We start from the raw sequence: 15,909 nt of genomic DNA, 5'->3' as shown, positions 1-15,909 counted from the left end.
ATGAAGGGTTACCACTGGCCGGCAGCCCAGCCTGGCACTGTAATTACCAAGATGGCTGTGGACAGGTGAGGGCTTCATTACACAACACCCCTGTATTAATGCACAAACACACACAAATGTCTCATGCTCCTAAACACATACAAAAATGTCTACGTGCTTGCTGGAACACATGCTCAAACCCACAGAGAAGTCATTAATCTGGCTTTAAAGGAGTTTACACGCAGGATTGGAGCTATTTTGTGGGTGGAGGGACAAGGGTAGACAGGGAACTGAAACCATGACACTGCACCAAAACCAAAACAGATATATTACAGTATGTTTGGTTGTTATTGATGCATAAAACTGGAGCCAAAAAGCCAACTGTGTTTATACTTTTACATTCTCAGGTTTTACAGGATCATCCTCACTTGCCAAAATGAAAGTGCAGTCTGATGATGGATGAATAAAATGGATGAAAATGGAATGCCAAACAGTCTCCACCAGGATAGTCAGCACATATACTTCTATTTTATCTCTTAGTATCAAGTTAGCAGGGCCTATATGATCCCTGGAGCATTTTTGTCTGCCTTTTGTTTGGGAGATTAAGAAAGGCATGTAGCGTGGATTTTCCACCAGGGTTTAGGTCCAATATGATGGAGCCACAGGGTAAAGCATGGGACAAACATTAACATTAAAGAGAGAGTAATCCTAAAAAAAGAGAAATCCTATCATTAGCATGCTACTATAGATATGTAGCACAGCCCAACAATGGGCTGGCAAGGAAAGGAAATGGAAAGTAAAAAAAAAAAAAAAAAGAACTAAAATCTTACACATTGCTGAGTGACAAATTAAGAATTTAAGATTAATTTTAACAGTAGAAAAGTTTTTCTTTTAATCTGAAACATCCAGTTTTCAAAGACGGTCACAATAGAAATTATTTGGGAACCATTTTCTTCTTATTGTGATACAGGTAAAGGAAGAGGAATAAGATGTGGTATTCAGTGCAAGTACATTTTAGTTTGAAGCATTTAAATTATTTTTTTTTTTAAATGTATGTTTAATATCCAACAGGCTGACAGACATGAAAAAAATGTATTGAAATACAACACAGTGCTCCATGACAATACGTTTTAATCTTGACTTCTGAGTAACACTTTTGATAATATTTCCTGTGATTTGAGGAGGACACTACACACTAAAGAGCATGAGGCTTAAAATAAACGTTTTTTTCCCAGGACATTTTAACAAAATTTTAGCAAAAACAACTATACTATCAGCGCAGTAAACAACGTGCTTTCATCAAATGTAATTTTTGATTTGCGTTGAAGTCGTCCAACCATAAACAGGAGGGGGGTGCTGGCTGGTGCAGCGGTACGGAACTATCTTCAGGAACTATATTGTGTGTTGTGCTCGTTGCACCCGAACAAAATAACACGACGCACCATGGACCCTAGTGTGGAAAACAACGTGAATGGAATAAGAAGGAGCAAAGAGGAAAAGAAAATTCTTAAAAGACAAATAAAAGTCAGTTACACTCTCTTAAAACATGAAGGCATCACCACCACATCGCAGCCCACCAAGGTACCGGAAGTAACAAACACAAACACTTTTAATAAACAGGAAGTGACAGCTGCGAACAGAACGGAGCTTTTTTTTTTTTTACCAAACCAGACTCCATACATTACAATAATATCTACATTTCTACTCAAATTGAATGCGTGTTTAGTTTATGACGCGGCTTGCATGGTTGTCTAACTTATTGAAATATATTTGAGCTCGTTTTAGTTCCATAAAAGTCTACTAAAAATGAGCACACACACAAAACCTTCTTTGTAAAATTAAATTCAACTACCTTAAACTTTGGGTCGATTTGAATGTGTTTGTCAGAATGTGCCTCGGAAAACAGACTGAAAATATGACAGAGCAGAGAGAAAGCATTGACTCACATTCACATGGTACTGCTGTATCCCAGAAGACATGTAACACAGGGACAAACCCATACTTGAAAGGTACAATAAAAATATAATTTGTTCAGATATGTGTTTGTATCATGAGAAGAAGCTTTTCACTCAGGCGAACTTGAGTTTGTGTCTTCAATATGAGGCAGAGCACAGCAGTATTGAGGGAAAAAAACTACCCTCAGCCTAGAAGTCATGCATCTTAAACTGACCCGTCTTAAACCATCTGCTTCTCTCTTGCTGCAGAATTTGGTGGTGGCTAACGGCGGCCTGGGGAATGGCGTTAGTCGAGAGGAGCTGCTGTCAGCGCTGAAAGAGATGGGAGAGCTGGAGACGCTTCTCATGCACCCTAAAAAGCCTTTTGCTTTTGTAACATACAGGTGCTGCTTGAACTCTGGTTGAACACATTGAGAAGTTATTTTCAACATTCAAAACATCCCTTTGTTATTGTCTTTCTGTTTCCAGGTCTGAAGAGAACGCTCAGAAAGCGTACGTCCACCTCAACGGGCAGAAGCTGCAATGTGGAGAGAACAGTGTCACACTCTACCTTAGTTATGTCCACTCAGGTAAAAGAAATCTTTGTTTGCCTTACTTTTCAAAACTAGGTTGGATAACATATAATATACATTCATTTTTCTTTGTATGCAGTAACTTGTGAGGAGGAGGCGTCTGTTTCATTGCCGGAGGGATTAACCTTGGTGGAAGATTTTGTGTCCCAAGATGAAGAGGATCTGTTGCTCGCTGCTGTTGACTGGTCGTCTACAAATGATGATGTCTCTGGTGAGGGTCTTTAAAACTCAACCTACATCAGTGTAGTGCATCAATGTTTAAAAAAACGTGTCTGCAAGGCATTCAGGTAGTTTGCAAGGTATGTTGACAAACTGATATAATTGCAAATATTAAAACATATCAAACGAGAAATATTTAATGGTGCACTTCATTTAAAGCAACAATATGTACGAATTGGGTTTGGTTTGCTTTGGCGCCCACTGAAGGTCTCTGAGTGCAAATGCAGTAGTGCTGTTATGCCTCCCCTTCCCCTGATTTGTGAACTAGCACCATAAAGCCGTATGCTCTTCCCACGAGATGACCTCGTCCCGCTGCCAAAGTTAAACAGCGCAGTAAACGGGTGATCGGGCCGAGCTATGGACATGGGAGAGACGCCATTCTCACTTTTAAAAGTCGTTTTGCTATTAAATCGATCTTTGAAACAATTTTTTTTAAGGTAGGAAAAGTTACATATTGTAGCTTTAGAGTGGAGTAACTGCTTGTATGGTGTATTACATTTAACAGGTAGCTTCCTAAACACTGAATCCAAAACATTTAGAGATTTTTGTTCATCTGCTTTGCTAACTTCGTTCAAATGACTTTCAGCTCAAAAATCTCTGAAGCACAGAAAAGTCAAACATTACGGGTTTGAATTTCGCTACGACACGAACAACGTTGATAAGGACAAGCCCTTAGCTTCAGGTGAGTTTTCTTTCTTTTAAAAAAAATGTTTTTACATGTTTTATATTTTACAATCAGGGTTTTATAGATCAAATTATATATTTGACTGTTCTTGCAATAACTCAATCAGTGATTACAATTCTTTCATTTAGTGACACTGCATGCTTTTCTGTGGAATCCTCAGTGGTGTCTTTTACGTTAGTGCTGGTGGCCTTGGAGTTGTGTTTGTGCTGCTTATTTTGCAGCCATAACAGTCATGTCTCCTATTATGCATAACTCTCCTTAAAAACAGATTTGTTATGGAAATAATTCAACCCCCGACCAGAGTGTGTCCTTATAAGGACATGAACTATTCAGACCAAAATTATTTTTTGAATCAGGCTCTAAACATATTTATTTCTTCTGTTTAAAATGAACATTTTAAAATGGGTGCGTATGTGACTCCTGGGGCTTTTGCAGCCAGCCTCAAGTGGACAAACGATGAACTGCCGTTTTTTACACTTCCACTTTGGCTTCATTTTTCAACACCTGAGGTTTCCTCTTGGTCAAAAGATTGTGAACTGTGCACATAAAGCCTGGTTCTCTTGGTTACATGCAGACAAACTGTTACATCATTATACAGATATTGACAATGACATTTAGAAATAAAGTAACAAAGGAGCTAATGAGTGTTTGGTTTGTGTGTCTTTGTATGCATCCAGGTATTCCTCAGGAGTGTCTTCCTTTCCTGGAGCGATGTGTGAAGAAAGCACACATCAACATCCTGCCAGACCAGCTGACAGTCAACCAGTATGAGTCTGGACAGGGTGAGCCTTCGTTATCATAAACATACAATGTTAATTCAAAAATTTTCATACCAATTATAAATCACATAAAAAAATCATGCGTTCATCCAGGAGGGCTTCAACACTAAATCAATACCTCATTAGGCTTGGTTGAGTGCTGCAAGATTTTAAACAGGAATGCAGAGGCAGGAGAGACACACATAAAAACGATATGTAACTTCTCCCACTAAAAATAATAGTTTTGAAGGTCGATTTAATAGTACAACTAAAGAGAAAATGGCATCTCTGACATCTCTACTGCACAGCTCGATTGACCATTTGACTATTTACTGCGCTCTGTGATTTTGGCAGCAAGTTGAGGTCTTCTCGCAAGATGTGCGTATGGCTCTACCTCAATAGATCCCACACAAGACTTCAGTTATAAAAAGAAGCCAGTTAGCTCGGCTCTGTGCGGTTTGATACAATAGCTGAGGCAAAGAGATGGAAGAAGGAAAAATAGAGAGTGACCAAGCAAAAAAGCAGAGTGTAAATCCCTGCAGATATTATTTATACCAGATTGCGACGTCACGTAAAGCTGTATCGTTATCTGTGTCAATTTTGTCTCTTGTTGAGCAGCTTTACCGAGTGCAGAAAGTCTGCTAACCAAAGTTACGGTATGTCTCAGGTCTGCACACACATGAATAATTAAATCCATCTTACGTCAAAAAGTTCTCTCTTGCCTTGTGGATCTGCAAGTTGGCTTTTAAAGTTTGAAACCATAAAAACCTCAACTAGCATGATATATTACTCTCTTCAATGTAGCTATTTAGCAACAGCCCATAGATGTCATGAGACCGGTTGAATACGTACGGTACATACTTCTCATGTAAAGAGTTTGCAAACAACGGGCTGAAGACGCTTGCAGAGTCATATTTGTGCAAACTCCAGTTATATAACTGTACCCTGTCAGTCGACGTGGTTGTTTATATTCTCAAGCCGTCTTTGCTCACTTCACATTCTCTGTTTGCTAACAGATGCATGTTGTCTAAGAGGGGAAGTAGTAACAGCACCAGGTGTTTCTTTTTTTAACAAAACATAGGCGCACACAAGTAGATGTTTGCAGCTCATACCACAAGGTGGCAGCAGAACCTTTTCACCATGTAATAAGAAAATGCTTTGGTTCCCACCTGTTTTACTCTTCTTTAAATATTAATTAAGTTAAGAAAATGTCACAATGCAAACAAAGGTTTAAATTGAATAACACCTCTATTTTGGAGCTCATGACCAGATTAGATTGAGTTTCTTGTGAAATACTTGGATAATTTTAGTTTCACACATCTTACAAGTTTGCATAGTGTCCAGCTGTAGAGAAAAGGACTATATCATTTTATTTTTTTATTTTTTTAGGTATTCCTCCTCATGTGGACACTCACTCTGCCTTCGAGGACACACTCCTGTCACTGAGCCTGGGGGCCCGGGTAAGAAGTGAAACCTCCACTATTCAGCAATAAGCTTGTATAGACAATATTGATTCATTCGTCTAAAAGTAAAATGTAAAATACTCAAAGATTGAATTGTCATGTGAAAACAGTTTTTTTGTATTTCAGCAGTGAAAAGCAAAAAAGGGTGGCTGTAAATGGAATTCACAAGTGCTTCATGTGTCTCAGGGGGGTGGGGGGTGGGGGGGGGCATGGAGCTGTGCAGCAGTATGATTGGAACCAGTGTCCTTGTTATCTGACTGATAACAGTTTCTCACCTTGCTCGCAAGTCTCTATATCTCATCCTTTTACTCTCTCTCTCTCTCTCTTTCTGACGTGCTCATGTTTACTACGGTTGTCTCTCATTCACCATGTACTTTTATTAGTACAATATTAATGACTTTGTTAGAGCGGGGACACAGTCTCCCTGCTTTAACGACCAGAAGAGAGTCAGATTTCCACATTCCAAACACTGGGTGTTACTGTGTCCTCGACTGGATTGTGTGGCTTCAGTTCGACGCTGCATCGCCGGTTCAGTCTCGGCAGGGAGACTGCTGCTGATGAGCACCAATCTGTCCTGACCTGTCTGAAACTCAGAGGGTCCATTAGCAATCAGCTGTCATTTGTCACAGCATCTGTCACATGCACACACAGACAGACGGCACGTGTGATTATGAGGCACTAGATGTATTCAGTACAGAGGACAGGGCAGTAAGGCACTTGAACACTAAAAAGATGCTCCAAAAGAAAGAATTATTGACCACAAGTTCAACAATGCTCATCATCATAATTTACTTGTTAATTATGTATTTTTATATACAAATAACATCAAGTGGACACAAAACAAAATCAGAAGAGAAGGCAGAAGCTATAAGCGAGAAAATATTCATGCTATCGATAGGTTAAAGGGCAACAATGGACATGAAATAATCAGTGAAACAATTCACATCAGTAGAAACAACTAAAATATTGAAAGACAAAACACTAAAGTCAGAAATATTAGAATCAGACATAAAGGTAATATTCATGTATCAGTGGTCACATAGTCAACATGTGACCAGGAAGGTCCTATAAAATCCTTCCAGGAAGACCTCAGCATGAACACATGAATTATTCACATCACAAAAGTCAGACAAATCAATGAAGTATCAGCAAATAAGGTGTGACTGAACCCTCATGGAAAGGTGTAACATGTAACTGAGTATGTAATGATTGTAGAGAATCTATAATAGAAAATATTTCAAGGACTTTTTAGAATTGTGGTGCAAAAAGAAGTAACCCATATAAGAGATTTAGATTCTTACTTTATTGACTCCAGTCTCACTGAACACACATACACATGAAAACTTATGCAGATTGGTTGTTTACATTTTCATATTAAGTAGTCATGCTTAATGGGTTTATTGAGCCTGTTTGTGTTTGCAAAGAGAGAGAAAAATAAATAAATTGCTGGTGTGTGTGTGTGTGTGTGTGTGTGTGTGTGTGTGTGTGTGTGTGTGTGTGTGTGTGTGTGTGTGTGTGTGTGTGTGTGTGTGTGTGTGTGTGTGTGTGTGTGTGTGTGTGTGTGTGTGTGTGTGTGTGTGTGTGTGTGTGTGTGTCTCTCTCAGGGGATGATGAATAGTCTTGTTGTAGAGCGTAGCTGCCTGCATCACCATCGATTTAGTCACATTCCACCGGTTTCATTGATTGGCTGGTACTCAACAGATGGGAACATAGCAGTTCTGTGTGTGTACGTGTGTGTGTGTCTGTGAGAGATTTCTGTTTATGGTTTCAGGCAAAGATCTGATCATTTGCTGGAGTTGCATTTACATCACTTTCTCACAATAATACACAAACACTTCTGCCCGTCTGCACACACATGCACATTCATACCCCTCTACTTCACAAAATCCAATTTTCCTGCTGTCAGAACTGGGGGAGATGCAGTTAAGAAATTGCGTGGATGTAATTTCCCAGCAGAGCTCATGCTGCTACATGCTGTAAGGAAACATTGGGATCAAACACCAATGAATTGGATATTCTTCTGCTGGTTGTTAGTGAGAGAGCAAGGCAAAAAATGTGAGTGATGTCACAGCAAAAAAAAAAAACTAGAAGCAAGATGGAAGACATTGAATTTTTATCCATCTCTGCCCATGTCTGTTGTATTATAATAGTTGTTAGTTTTTACGAGATAAATTTGCTGCCAAAACAGAATGCGATCAGTGATGAAGCACAACCAAACATATTTTATACATAACTATTCACTATGATTTCTTTTTGATAGTAAAAGAACCAAAACCTTTATCGACCACCTTAGTTTGCTTATTAATGACACAGTTTTCTGGGTTTCCTTAGGTGTCTCATAATGTCAATTACCCAAACAGCTGTACAACACTCAAATAGCATGAAGTACTGAAATCTGGCAATGTCCTTTTGAAGAATTTAGGCTAAGTCAGCAAACATTTTCCTCAATGTTCATATAAAATTTCTAAATATTCATATCTTCAATGCATACTCTGCCTGTGTGTGTGATTACAGACAGTGATGGAGTTTCGTCATCCTGATGGTCATCTTGTTCCAGTGGTGCTGCCACCGCGGAGCCTCCTGGTGATGAAAGGAGAGAGCAGATACCTCTGGACGCACGGGTGAGCTGGACTGTGTCAGACGGAGTCAATTTATCTTGACATGACAGTGGAGTGACAGTTCCTTTCTTGGCTGGTTCATTGAGGGGAAGCACCGAAATATTGAATTTCTCTGACCTTCCTCTGAGCTTCATACTGTAGTTTGAACAAAAGAGTCGGTCTGTAGAGTTTCTCTACACATTTTAATCCCTTCATGAAGATAAACAGGGATGACAGGCTCAGGATTTTGTCATGCTCACATCTTCTGGTGTTCATATGACATGTCAACTGGACAGATTATTCATAGCTAGTAGTTTGTGTTTTGACGGTCAGTTGTCTCTTACCTTCTCTCAGGATTACTCCCAGGAAGTATGACATGGTGCCGGCCTGCGACCCACAATCCCCCGCTCTTAAGACAGCTGAAGTCGGGACCCCTAGCAATCTCACTCTGAGAAAGAGGGGCACTCGCACTTCTTTCACTTTCCGCAAAATAAGACACAAACCGTGTGACTGTGGTAAGACTTTTCATGTGCACATTGAAACACAACGTCACTGATTACTAACAAATCTTTTACCACTGGTAGATGTTACATAACTTTTTGGGGGGCCTGTTTTTGGGTAGAATACCCTTTTTTCCTGAAATACTCCTGGTGAATCACAACCTTTAGATAAATTCTTATGAACAGCATTCTCTCCTCTGGTTTTGTACTAACTGTCCCTCCAATTTTAGACTGCTATCCAAATTCTCCATTCTTATAAAATTTTAAAGAACGTTCTACTTATTTCTTTGCACTCTTTCTTAGACATGGAAATGTGGGTTAAAAAGGCATTCACAGCACTGTAACTGCACTTTTAAAAGTACTTAAGGATCTATTATTAGATAAATACTAACTCTGCAGTTCTTGTGCCTCTTGATCTCACCGCTGTGTTTAGACAGTAAAGATAAAGATAAACTTTATTGATCCCCCATGTTTTCGTAGACTATAGCAGTCATCTTGAATTCTCTTTTTGAGTTTTTCTCTAAACCTTTATGCATGAAACGTAAACAGTGCCTCTCCCTTGTGGAGTTCCCCTGGGTTCTATACTCGGTCCTATTCTTTTTTCTCTTTAAATGCACCCCTCAGGTGACATCTTCCACTGTTATGCAGATGACACAAACGTTTACTTTCCTTTGAAACAGAAAGATGTTACCTCTTTAAAAGCACTTTTTGACTTTTTCAAGGACCTCAAATCACATTTATAATCATAACCATAAACCCTCTTTCTCTGTGTCTTTCTCCAGCCTTCCCCTCTGCCTGTGATAGTCAGGGGGCTACACCTCCTCCCCCCTTGCTCCCTTGTTCCCATGCCGACGCAGCCCTTCTAGAGGAGGAGTATGTGCATCGGGTGTATGACGCCATCGCCTCCCACTTCAGCAGCACTCGTCACTCCCCCTGGCCTCGTGTTTGCCACTTCCTGACCTCGCTCCCTGCTGGCAGCGTGCTGGCTGATGTGGGCTGTGGAAATGGGAAATATCTGGGTGTTAACCCAGATGTGATTTCTGTGAGTATCACAATGTAATACCATATTATCTATAATTCAGTGGTACTTGGATTATCAACATACAATATGCCAAGCTACTTACGTACTTACTTACGTACGTCATTTATCTACAGAAAAATGTCATAACTGCAAGGGCTGTTGTTGGAAACAGCCAACAAATGAGGTACAACTCCTCTTCTGCTACTTCACATATACAAGTAGGGACTCTGATAGATTCAGAGGGATACGATTTGAAAGCCTCTTTAAGACTCATCCTCTTACATCAACAATCCATCCTCTTCTTAATGCAAACATTTCATGGTTAGACATTTAAAATAGTTTTGGGGAGTATATTGAAGCAAAACATTTAGCCTAGCTTAGCATAAAAAACTGAAACTTGGGAAAATGGCTGGCCTGTCTCGGTCTTGAGGGTAAAACAATACACTTATCAAAGCATGTCTTCTTTTTCTAATGTAAACATTGATTACGAAATCCCTTCTGGTTTTAGGCTGTGTTTCCTGTTGTTTCTTTTTCACATGATGCAAAACTTAATACATCAGCTATGGAGGTGCTGGTAGGTGTATTCCTTTTGGAGATAGTCAGGCTACCTTTAAGTGTTTGTGTACATTTTAAAGAGTTAAAAGGTTTTTTTTTGGGGGGGGGGGGGCTTTAGTGCCTTTATTGTAGAGACAGGACAGTCGATAGAGTCAGAAATCAGGGAGATGGAGAGTGGGGGAATGACATGTAGGAAAGGAACCACAGGTCGGATTTCGAACCTGGGCCGCCCGCTTGGAGGACTACAGCCTCCATACATAGGGCGCACACACCAACCACTATGCTACGGGCGCCCCTTGTGTTATTTTTTAAATCTCATTCTCAGATAAAAGTCAAATTTGTTGAGCTCTGACAAAGTTAGAGATTTGAAAATAATCTGTTGAGATACTCATTCCTGTTCAGGTGTTAATGCTTTATAATTACAGTGAGTTTCAGTGAGTTTCACAGTAACAGAGGCCTTGAATTGAATCGTCATGAATGTAAAAAAGAAAAGAGGTAGTATTGTGAAGCTGCAGTACCCAGCTGTTTGATTATTTACCTTCTAGTGTGAGTGTGTCTGCTCTTAATCGTCTATAGGCAGGCAGTAGCTAGTTTGGTTTTTTAAGTTACCGTACCTCAATTGACACATCTTGTCTAAATTAGCATTTGCCATATAAGACCAACTAATACATCCCACAGGGATTATATCCTTGGTGCAGCTGCATGTGTTACCCTCACTCTTATTTATGCTGCTCCCCAGTGTTTGCATTAGATCTCCGTTTTTATGGCTGTAGCCTACATTATTTGTTTATGTATGCACTCTGGGATAGTCATGTTTTGGGATTTTGAAGGTGCGTGTAAGCAGCTTAACATTACTCTGACCACAACAGTGATAAATCTACGCTCTGAGAACATTGTGATCCTGTAGGTCACATGTCAACTTCCTGAGCTCAATCTGCTACTTTTCTCCTAAACTGCTTTCCCAGTCAGTGAGTGTTATCTCCTTTTGTCTTACTATTTATTGCCTCTGCCTTTTGGGAACATGTCTTATAAAGCTTGGTTAAATTGACACATTAGACAAAATTCAAACTCCTCTTTTCCTTTTTGATTTCCCTCTAGCTTCCGTCGTCTATACTTTCATCTACGTCTGTGTTTTATAATGACTTAACTGTTCCCCCTTGATTTCTGTACTTAATCTGTCTCTCTACAACTATCCTCTATTTATCTCACTCACATCACAGTCCTCTATCATTCTTCTTCTTGTCTCTGTACTTTCTTCCACATCTCATGAATGAAGGAACATTTCTGTTCTTGTTGCTCCCTGTGTGGATTATGTTATTTATTTGGGGTAAACTAAGAATGATAACTGCATCCATAAATTCAGCTAAGACAACAACTAAGTTCTGTGTGTGTGTGCGTGTGTGCGTGCGTGCGTGCGTGCGTGCGTGCGTGCGTGCGTGCGTGCGTGCGTGCGTGCGTGCGCGTGCGTGCGTGCGTGCGTTGTTTCCTTTTAGGTTGGTTGTGACCGTAGCAGTGCTCTGGTCCACATCTGTGCAGAGAGAGGTTTCCAGGCGTTTGTATCTGATGCTCTTAGTGTCCCACTGCGAACAGCGTCCTGTGATGCTTGCATCTCTATTGCTGTCATACACCACTTTTCCACACAGGTAAGCATGTTGTACACTGAACATCCAAACACATACACAAACATGCATACAGAATAGTTATAACCATATAATATAATACTAATCCAAATAAATACATCAGTCTCCTTGTTGGTTGTAGTTTCAATGTTTTATGGTAATGTGGATCAACTAACAGGCTGCAGTACTAGAAGCGTCCTCTTAAGGACACAAGTATGAAAAATAATTGGCATCCATCTACTGCTTGTGAAAACTGGTCATGTGACTAATTTTGGACTGAACAATTTAAGTGTCTTTTTTTAGGTCTGATGTCAGTGTAATGAAGTCATTGTTTAAAACTGAAAAGAAAGAATTGTACTGCTGAACATCTTAAGTCTTATTTTTTTTATTTTTTGTCATTTTCTTCTTCACTTCAAACGACTATTGAGAAGGTAGGAGAGTAATAACTCTCCTACCTTCTCAATAGTCCTGTGTCTAAAAAATATTAACAATTTTAAGCATCTGGGACTTGTGCATGGTTAAATGTTATAGCACCAATGTTACTGTATGTCCATGTCAAATAAACAAATTAATAAAAAAAAAAACAAGATTGCAATGCAAGGCATCCAGTTCAGCTCAATCTTTATCATTTTTTGTCATAAAAACAGCATAGCAAAAATATTTCTAAAACATTTATAATTTCTTTGTATAACTTGGAGCATTACTAACAGCAAAACTCCAAAATGTCCCATTAGATGGAACATTTACTACATTAAGAAAAAAATCTAATTTGTGAAAACAACTTTAAAACAAAGTTTAAGGAAATGATTCTATTTTTTCCACCCAGCTTTTTTAAAGAGACAACTTTGAATTTTGTTTTCTCTATGTTCTCTTTTACACATTTGATTTGGTTAGTTCACAGGGTTCCTCAGGAGATTATGATAGTAATGGAGAATTAAATCATTTGTGTGTGTGTGTGTGTGTGTGTGTGTGTGTGTGTGTGTGTGCGCGTTTGTTGCAGGACCGTCGGCTGGCAGCAGTGAGGGAGCTGGTGAGACTTTTGAAGCCTGGAGGTCGAGCGCTCATCTATGTCTGGGCTTTTGAGCAAGAGTACAAAAAGCAGAGGTCCAAGTACCTTAAAGACCAGAACAAGGAGGGCTCTGATATCCACAGCCCCACCAAAAACACATCAGAAGAGAGCCAAGAGCCTCATGGGAAATCAAGCCGACATCTAGAAGACGACAACAGACCTGTTAACAAGATACAAGATGATTCCAAAGTGACTGATGGTAAACTTAGTGTGCACACTAACCGCACAGCCTTCAACACCCAGGACCTTTTGGTTCCCTGGCATCTCAAAGAGGGGAAAAGACGAGGGGAGGTAGAACCAGTAGAGACTGGGAGGAAGGACAAAATGAAAGACGATTCCAAAAAGACTTCTGGAAAGTCCTGCCCCACTACCAGCAAAGACTCTAAACCTATTCCTAGTATCGGCACTACCCAGTCCTCCACTGTGAAACCAAAGTCGGAGTCTGACAGCAGCCCAGCGCCAGTTTTTCACCGCTATTACCACGTGTTCCAGCAGGGGGAGCTGGAACAGCTGTGTGGTCAGGTGGCTGGAGTCGAAGTGCAGAGCAGCTACCATGACCAGGGAAACTGGTGTGTTATATTAGAAAAAGCTGGTACCCTCTAATTTAAGATCATTCAGATACAATGTAATGAAACAATTAAGAACGTTTTAATTGTTAAAGTTCAGAGGAGAGAAAATGGAACAGACATGCCATCAAATAAAGATAAAGATTTACAAAGTCCCTTCCTTAATTGTGCACTTGAGTGATTTCTTGATAGTATATGGAAGTGACATATTACAGAGTGGAAAAAGCCGACCTTCATGGTCAATAGATAGACTGCAAAATCGATCATAAACATTAATGTCAACTCAATGGTAAACAGCTTGTTCCTAAGTTTTAAAGTTGAAGGGCCAAGATGCAATGTGGCATTTTAGGAAGGAGGGATTTGTTCACATTCAAATATATGTTTCCCTCCCATTTATACATTTGTCTGACAAAAGGAGCATCTCAATGTGGTTCATGTCCAAATGATGTATTTTTTACATTAATAAAAGCATGTTAAAACGTTCTCATGATTTTTACATCACAATCATTGTCGTACATTTTTTGACATGAGTAGACAGATACATTATGCTACACGCTTATTTAAAAAATGATTTAAAGCCTAAACATATTTAATGGAATTTAGCAGTTTGTTTGCTTTGTGTGTGGTCAGGTTTTGTTTGGAAATGAAGCATAAAAAAGACATGACCAATATTAGGATTGCTGAAAAGCAGGCATTAAACACATAGAAGAAGACAGTTATTCAATACTACTCATTTATGTTAGCACTGCAGCTGAACAATCTTTTTTATTATTATTATTATTGCAAAACTAAAGTTTCTTCTTTTGGAGGAGCTGAAGTGTTTGTACTTTACACTGCAGGTACTGACATTCGGCCAATTTGGCCCAAAACTTAAAGTTTAGTTACACATCAAAGTGTTAAAGCTAGTTATTTATACAGTGTCCTAAAACAATGGATTTGTGTCTCACGATTTTTCTTAGTTGTTTTTACCTCAGCCTCCATGAATTATTCAGACTCTAATGTCAATACAGCGCTCCCAATAGCCTCAAACAGAAGTCAGGGGGGTCACTTCTGGACAGATGGCAATGGGATTTTAAATTAGGATCCAATCCTATTGAAATTCAGTTTTTGTGTTGTTTTTAAATTTTGGACAAACTGTTGATCAATCAATTGTTTATTTTAGTTTAGACTTGGTTTAATGTGAGTGTATGACGTAATCCCCCTTTCTTTCTTGCTCACAGAAGCATTCATACACGATGTCTCATATTAACAAGATAGGTTTTACCAGACGGCTTTAAAACAGAATGAATTGTAGGATAATAGGGTATCGATGGCAGAGGAGTGTAGCGCTGTTATTTGTTGTGGAGGTTGGTAATTGGTCAGCAGCTCCTGGTAAATTACTCCTGTGGCTCCTCAGTCCTCAGGGACCCACACAGATTGACACATTGTGGTGCTGCGGTGAGAGAGATGGCTCTGTGGCTTTTATTGACAGTGGGTTATTGATTACGGTGAGGCAGCTTGCTCTGTGTACGTGTGTTTGTGTGTTAGGGAGAGATCCTTTGTGTGCAGCAGTGTGATTGTCAATGTATTGTTGTAGTTCAATCTCTCAGCAGAGTCGGTCACTTGCCTTTTTGAGGAATAATTCAAATTTGAAGTTATCCCTCCCTTTGGTAAAGACAGGCTTGACAGGCTTAATGAGATTTTATATCTTCAGCTCCCAGGAGTAAAGAGACATTCAATACTGAGATAATGTGTAACACTTAACTCATGTAAGATTGGTTTTATGTGTGATGGTGCAGCTTTGAAAATGAAAAGTGATGCAATGGCCGAAATTAATCTAAGAGCAAAAGTACAAGTCCCTATGCTTTAGTCTGGTTTAGGTGTGGAGAGTTTAATAATGAATTTGGCTGTTTCTGCTTAAGGAAACTGTGAATTGTTTTACATAAGGGTGCTGTTATACTTTGCAGCAACATTGAAAAAGATTGTAAAAAAACAAAATGGACAAGCCAACAGCAAGCTCCCATCAAAACCCACCTAACACCTGGAGCAAAAGCCTGTGAGTAAAAGCTGTCACAGCAACATATGCACGCCAACGGTTTTAGAATATAATGTTCTGTTTTCTGGTTATTCTACTATTACTCCTTCTTCCACAATACTTTTCTTATATCTAATGCCTGTTTGCTGTCTGTTGTTCTTCCTATAATTGATCCCTTTTGTACTATTATGTCGTTCTTGAGAGTAAGCTGAGGATCAAGGCCTCTTGTGTTATACAGATTGTATTGCCTGGATGCTGACACAAATGTGTGAGTAAGGCTTCAAAATGAAAATGAGACATATTTTCTAGCAGGTTTCACTTTACACTGCAAATAGCA

General features: G+C 39.4%; 1 protein-coding gene across 3 annotated transcripts; it reads left to right on the top strand.

The window, feature by feature from the left end:
• Positions 1 to 1,409: 1,409 nt before the first annotated feature.
• alkbh8 (alkB homolog 8, tRNA methyltransferase) lies at positions 1,410 to 14,041 on the top strand. 3 transcript variants are annotated; one of them, XR_010667157.1, is made up of 13 exons: positions 1,410 to 1,560; positions 2,184 to 2,317; positions 2,403 to 2,503; positions 2,586 to 2,717; positions 3,312 to 3,407; positions 4,088 to 4,192; positions 5,558 to 5,628; positions 8,146 to 8,252; positions 8,583 to 8,743; positions 9,511 to 9,770; positions 11,798 to 11,947; positions 12,924 to 13,774; positions 13,805 to 14,041. XR_010667157.1 is itself a non-coding variant. In XM_020639961.3 (12 exons), the coding sequence occupies exons 1-12, from the start codon at positions 1,423 to 1,425 to the stop codon at positions 13,593 to 13,595; spliced, it is 2,127 nt and encodes a 708-aa protein (XP_020495617.2). In that variant the 5' UTR covers positions 1,410 to 1,422; the 3' UTR covers positions 13,596 to 14,041. The 3 variants fall into 3 exon arrangements, 1 of the variants encoding a protein (XP_020495617.2); XM_020639961.3 differs by having other exon boundaries at positions 12,924 to 14,041; XR_010667159.1 differs by lacking the exon at positions 2,184 to 2,317 and having other exon boundaries at positions 1,413 to 1,560.
• Positions 14,042 to 15,909: the final 1,868 nt, after the last annotated feature.

The sequence above is a fragment of the Labrus bergylta genome, chromosome 11 (assembly GCF_963930695.1).
Source record: "Labrus bergylta chromosome 11, fLabBer1.1, whole genome shotgun sequence".
NCBI classification, from domain to species: Eukaryota; Metazoa; Chordata; class Actinopteri; order Labriformes; family Labridae; genus Labrus; species Labrus bergylta.
The sequence above is the reverse complement of the archived record's forward strand: the minus strand, read 5'-3'. Positions and strand labels throughout refer to the sequence as shown.

Coding starts and splice junctions, on each gene's coding strand:
- alkbh8 (XM_020639961.3), top strand. CDS start 1,423: ATGGACCCTAGTGTGGAAAACAACGTGAATGGAATAAGAAGGAGCAAA. Junction 5,629..8,145: donor CACTGAGCCTGGGGGCCCGG/GTAAGAAGTGAA, acceptor GTGTGATTACAG/ACAGTGATGGAGTTTCGTCA. Junction 8,253..8,582: donor AGATACCTCTGGACGCACGG/GTGAGCTGGACT, acceptor ACCTTCTCTCAG/GATTACTCCCAGGAAGTATG.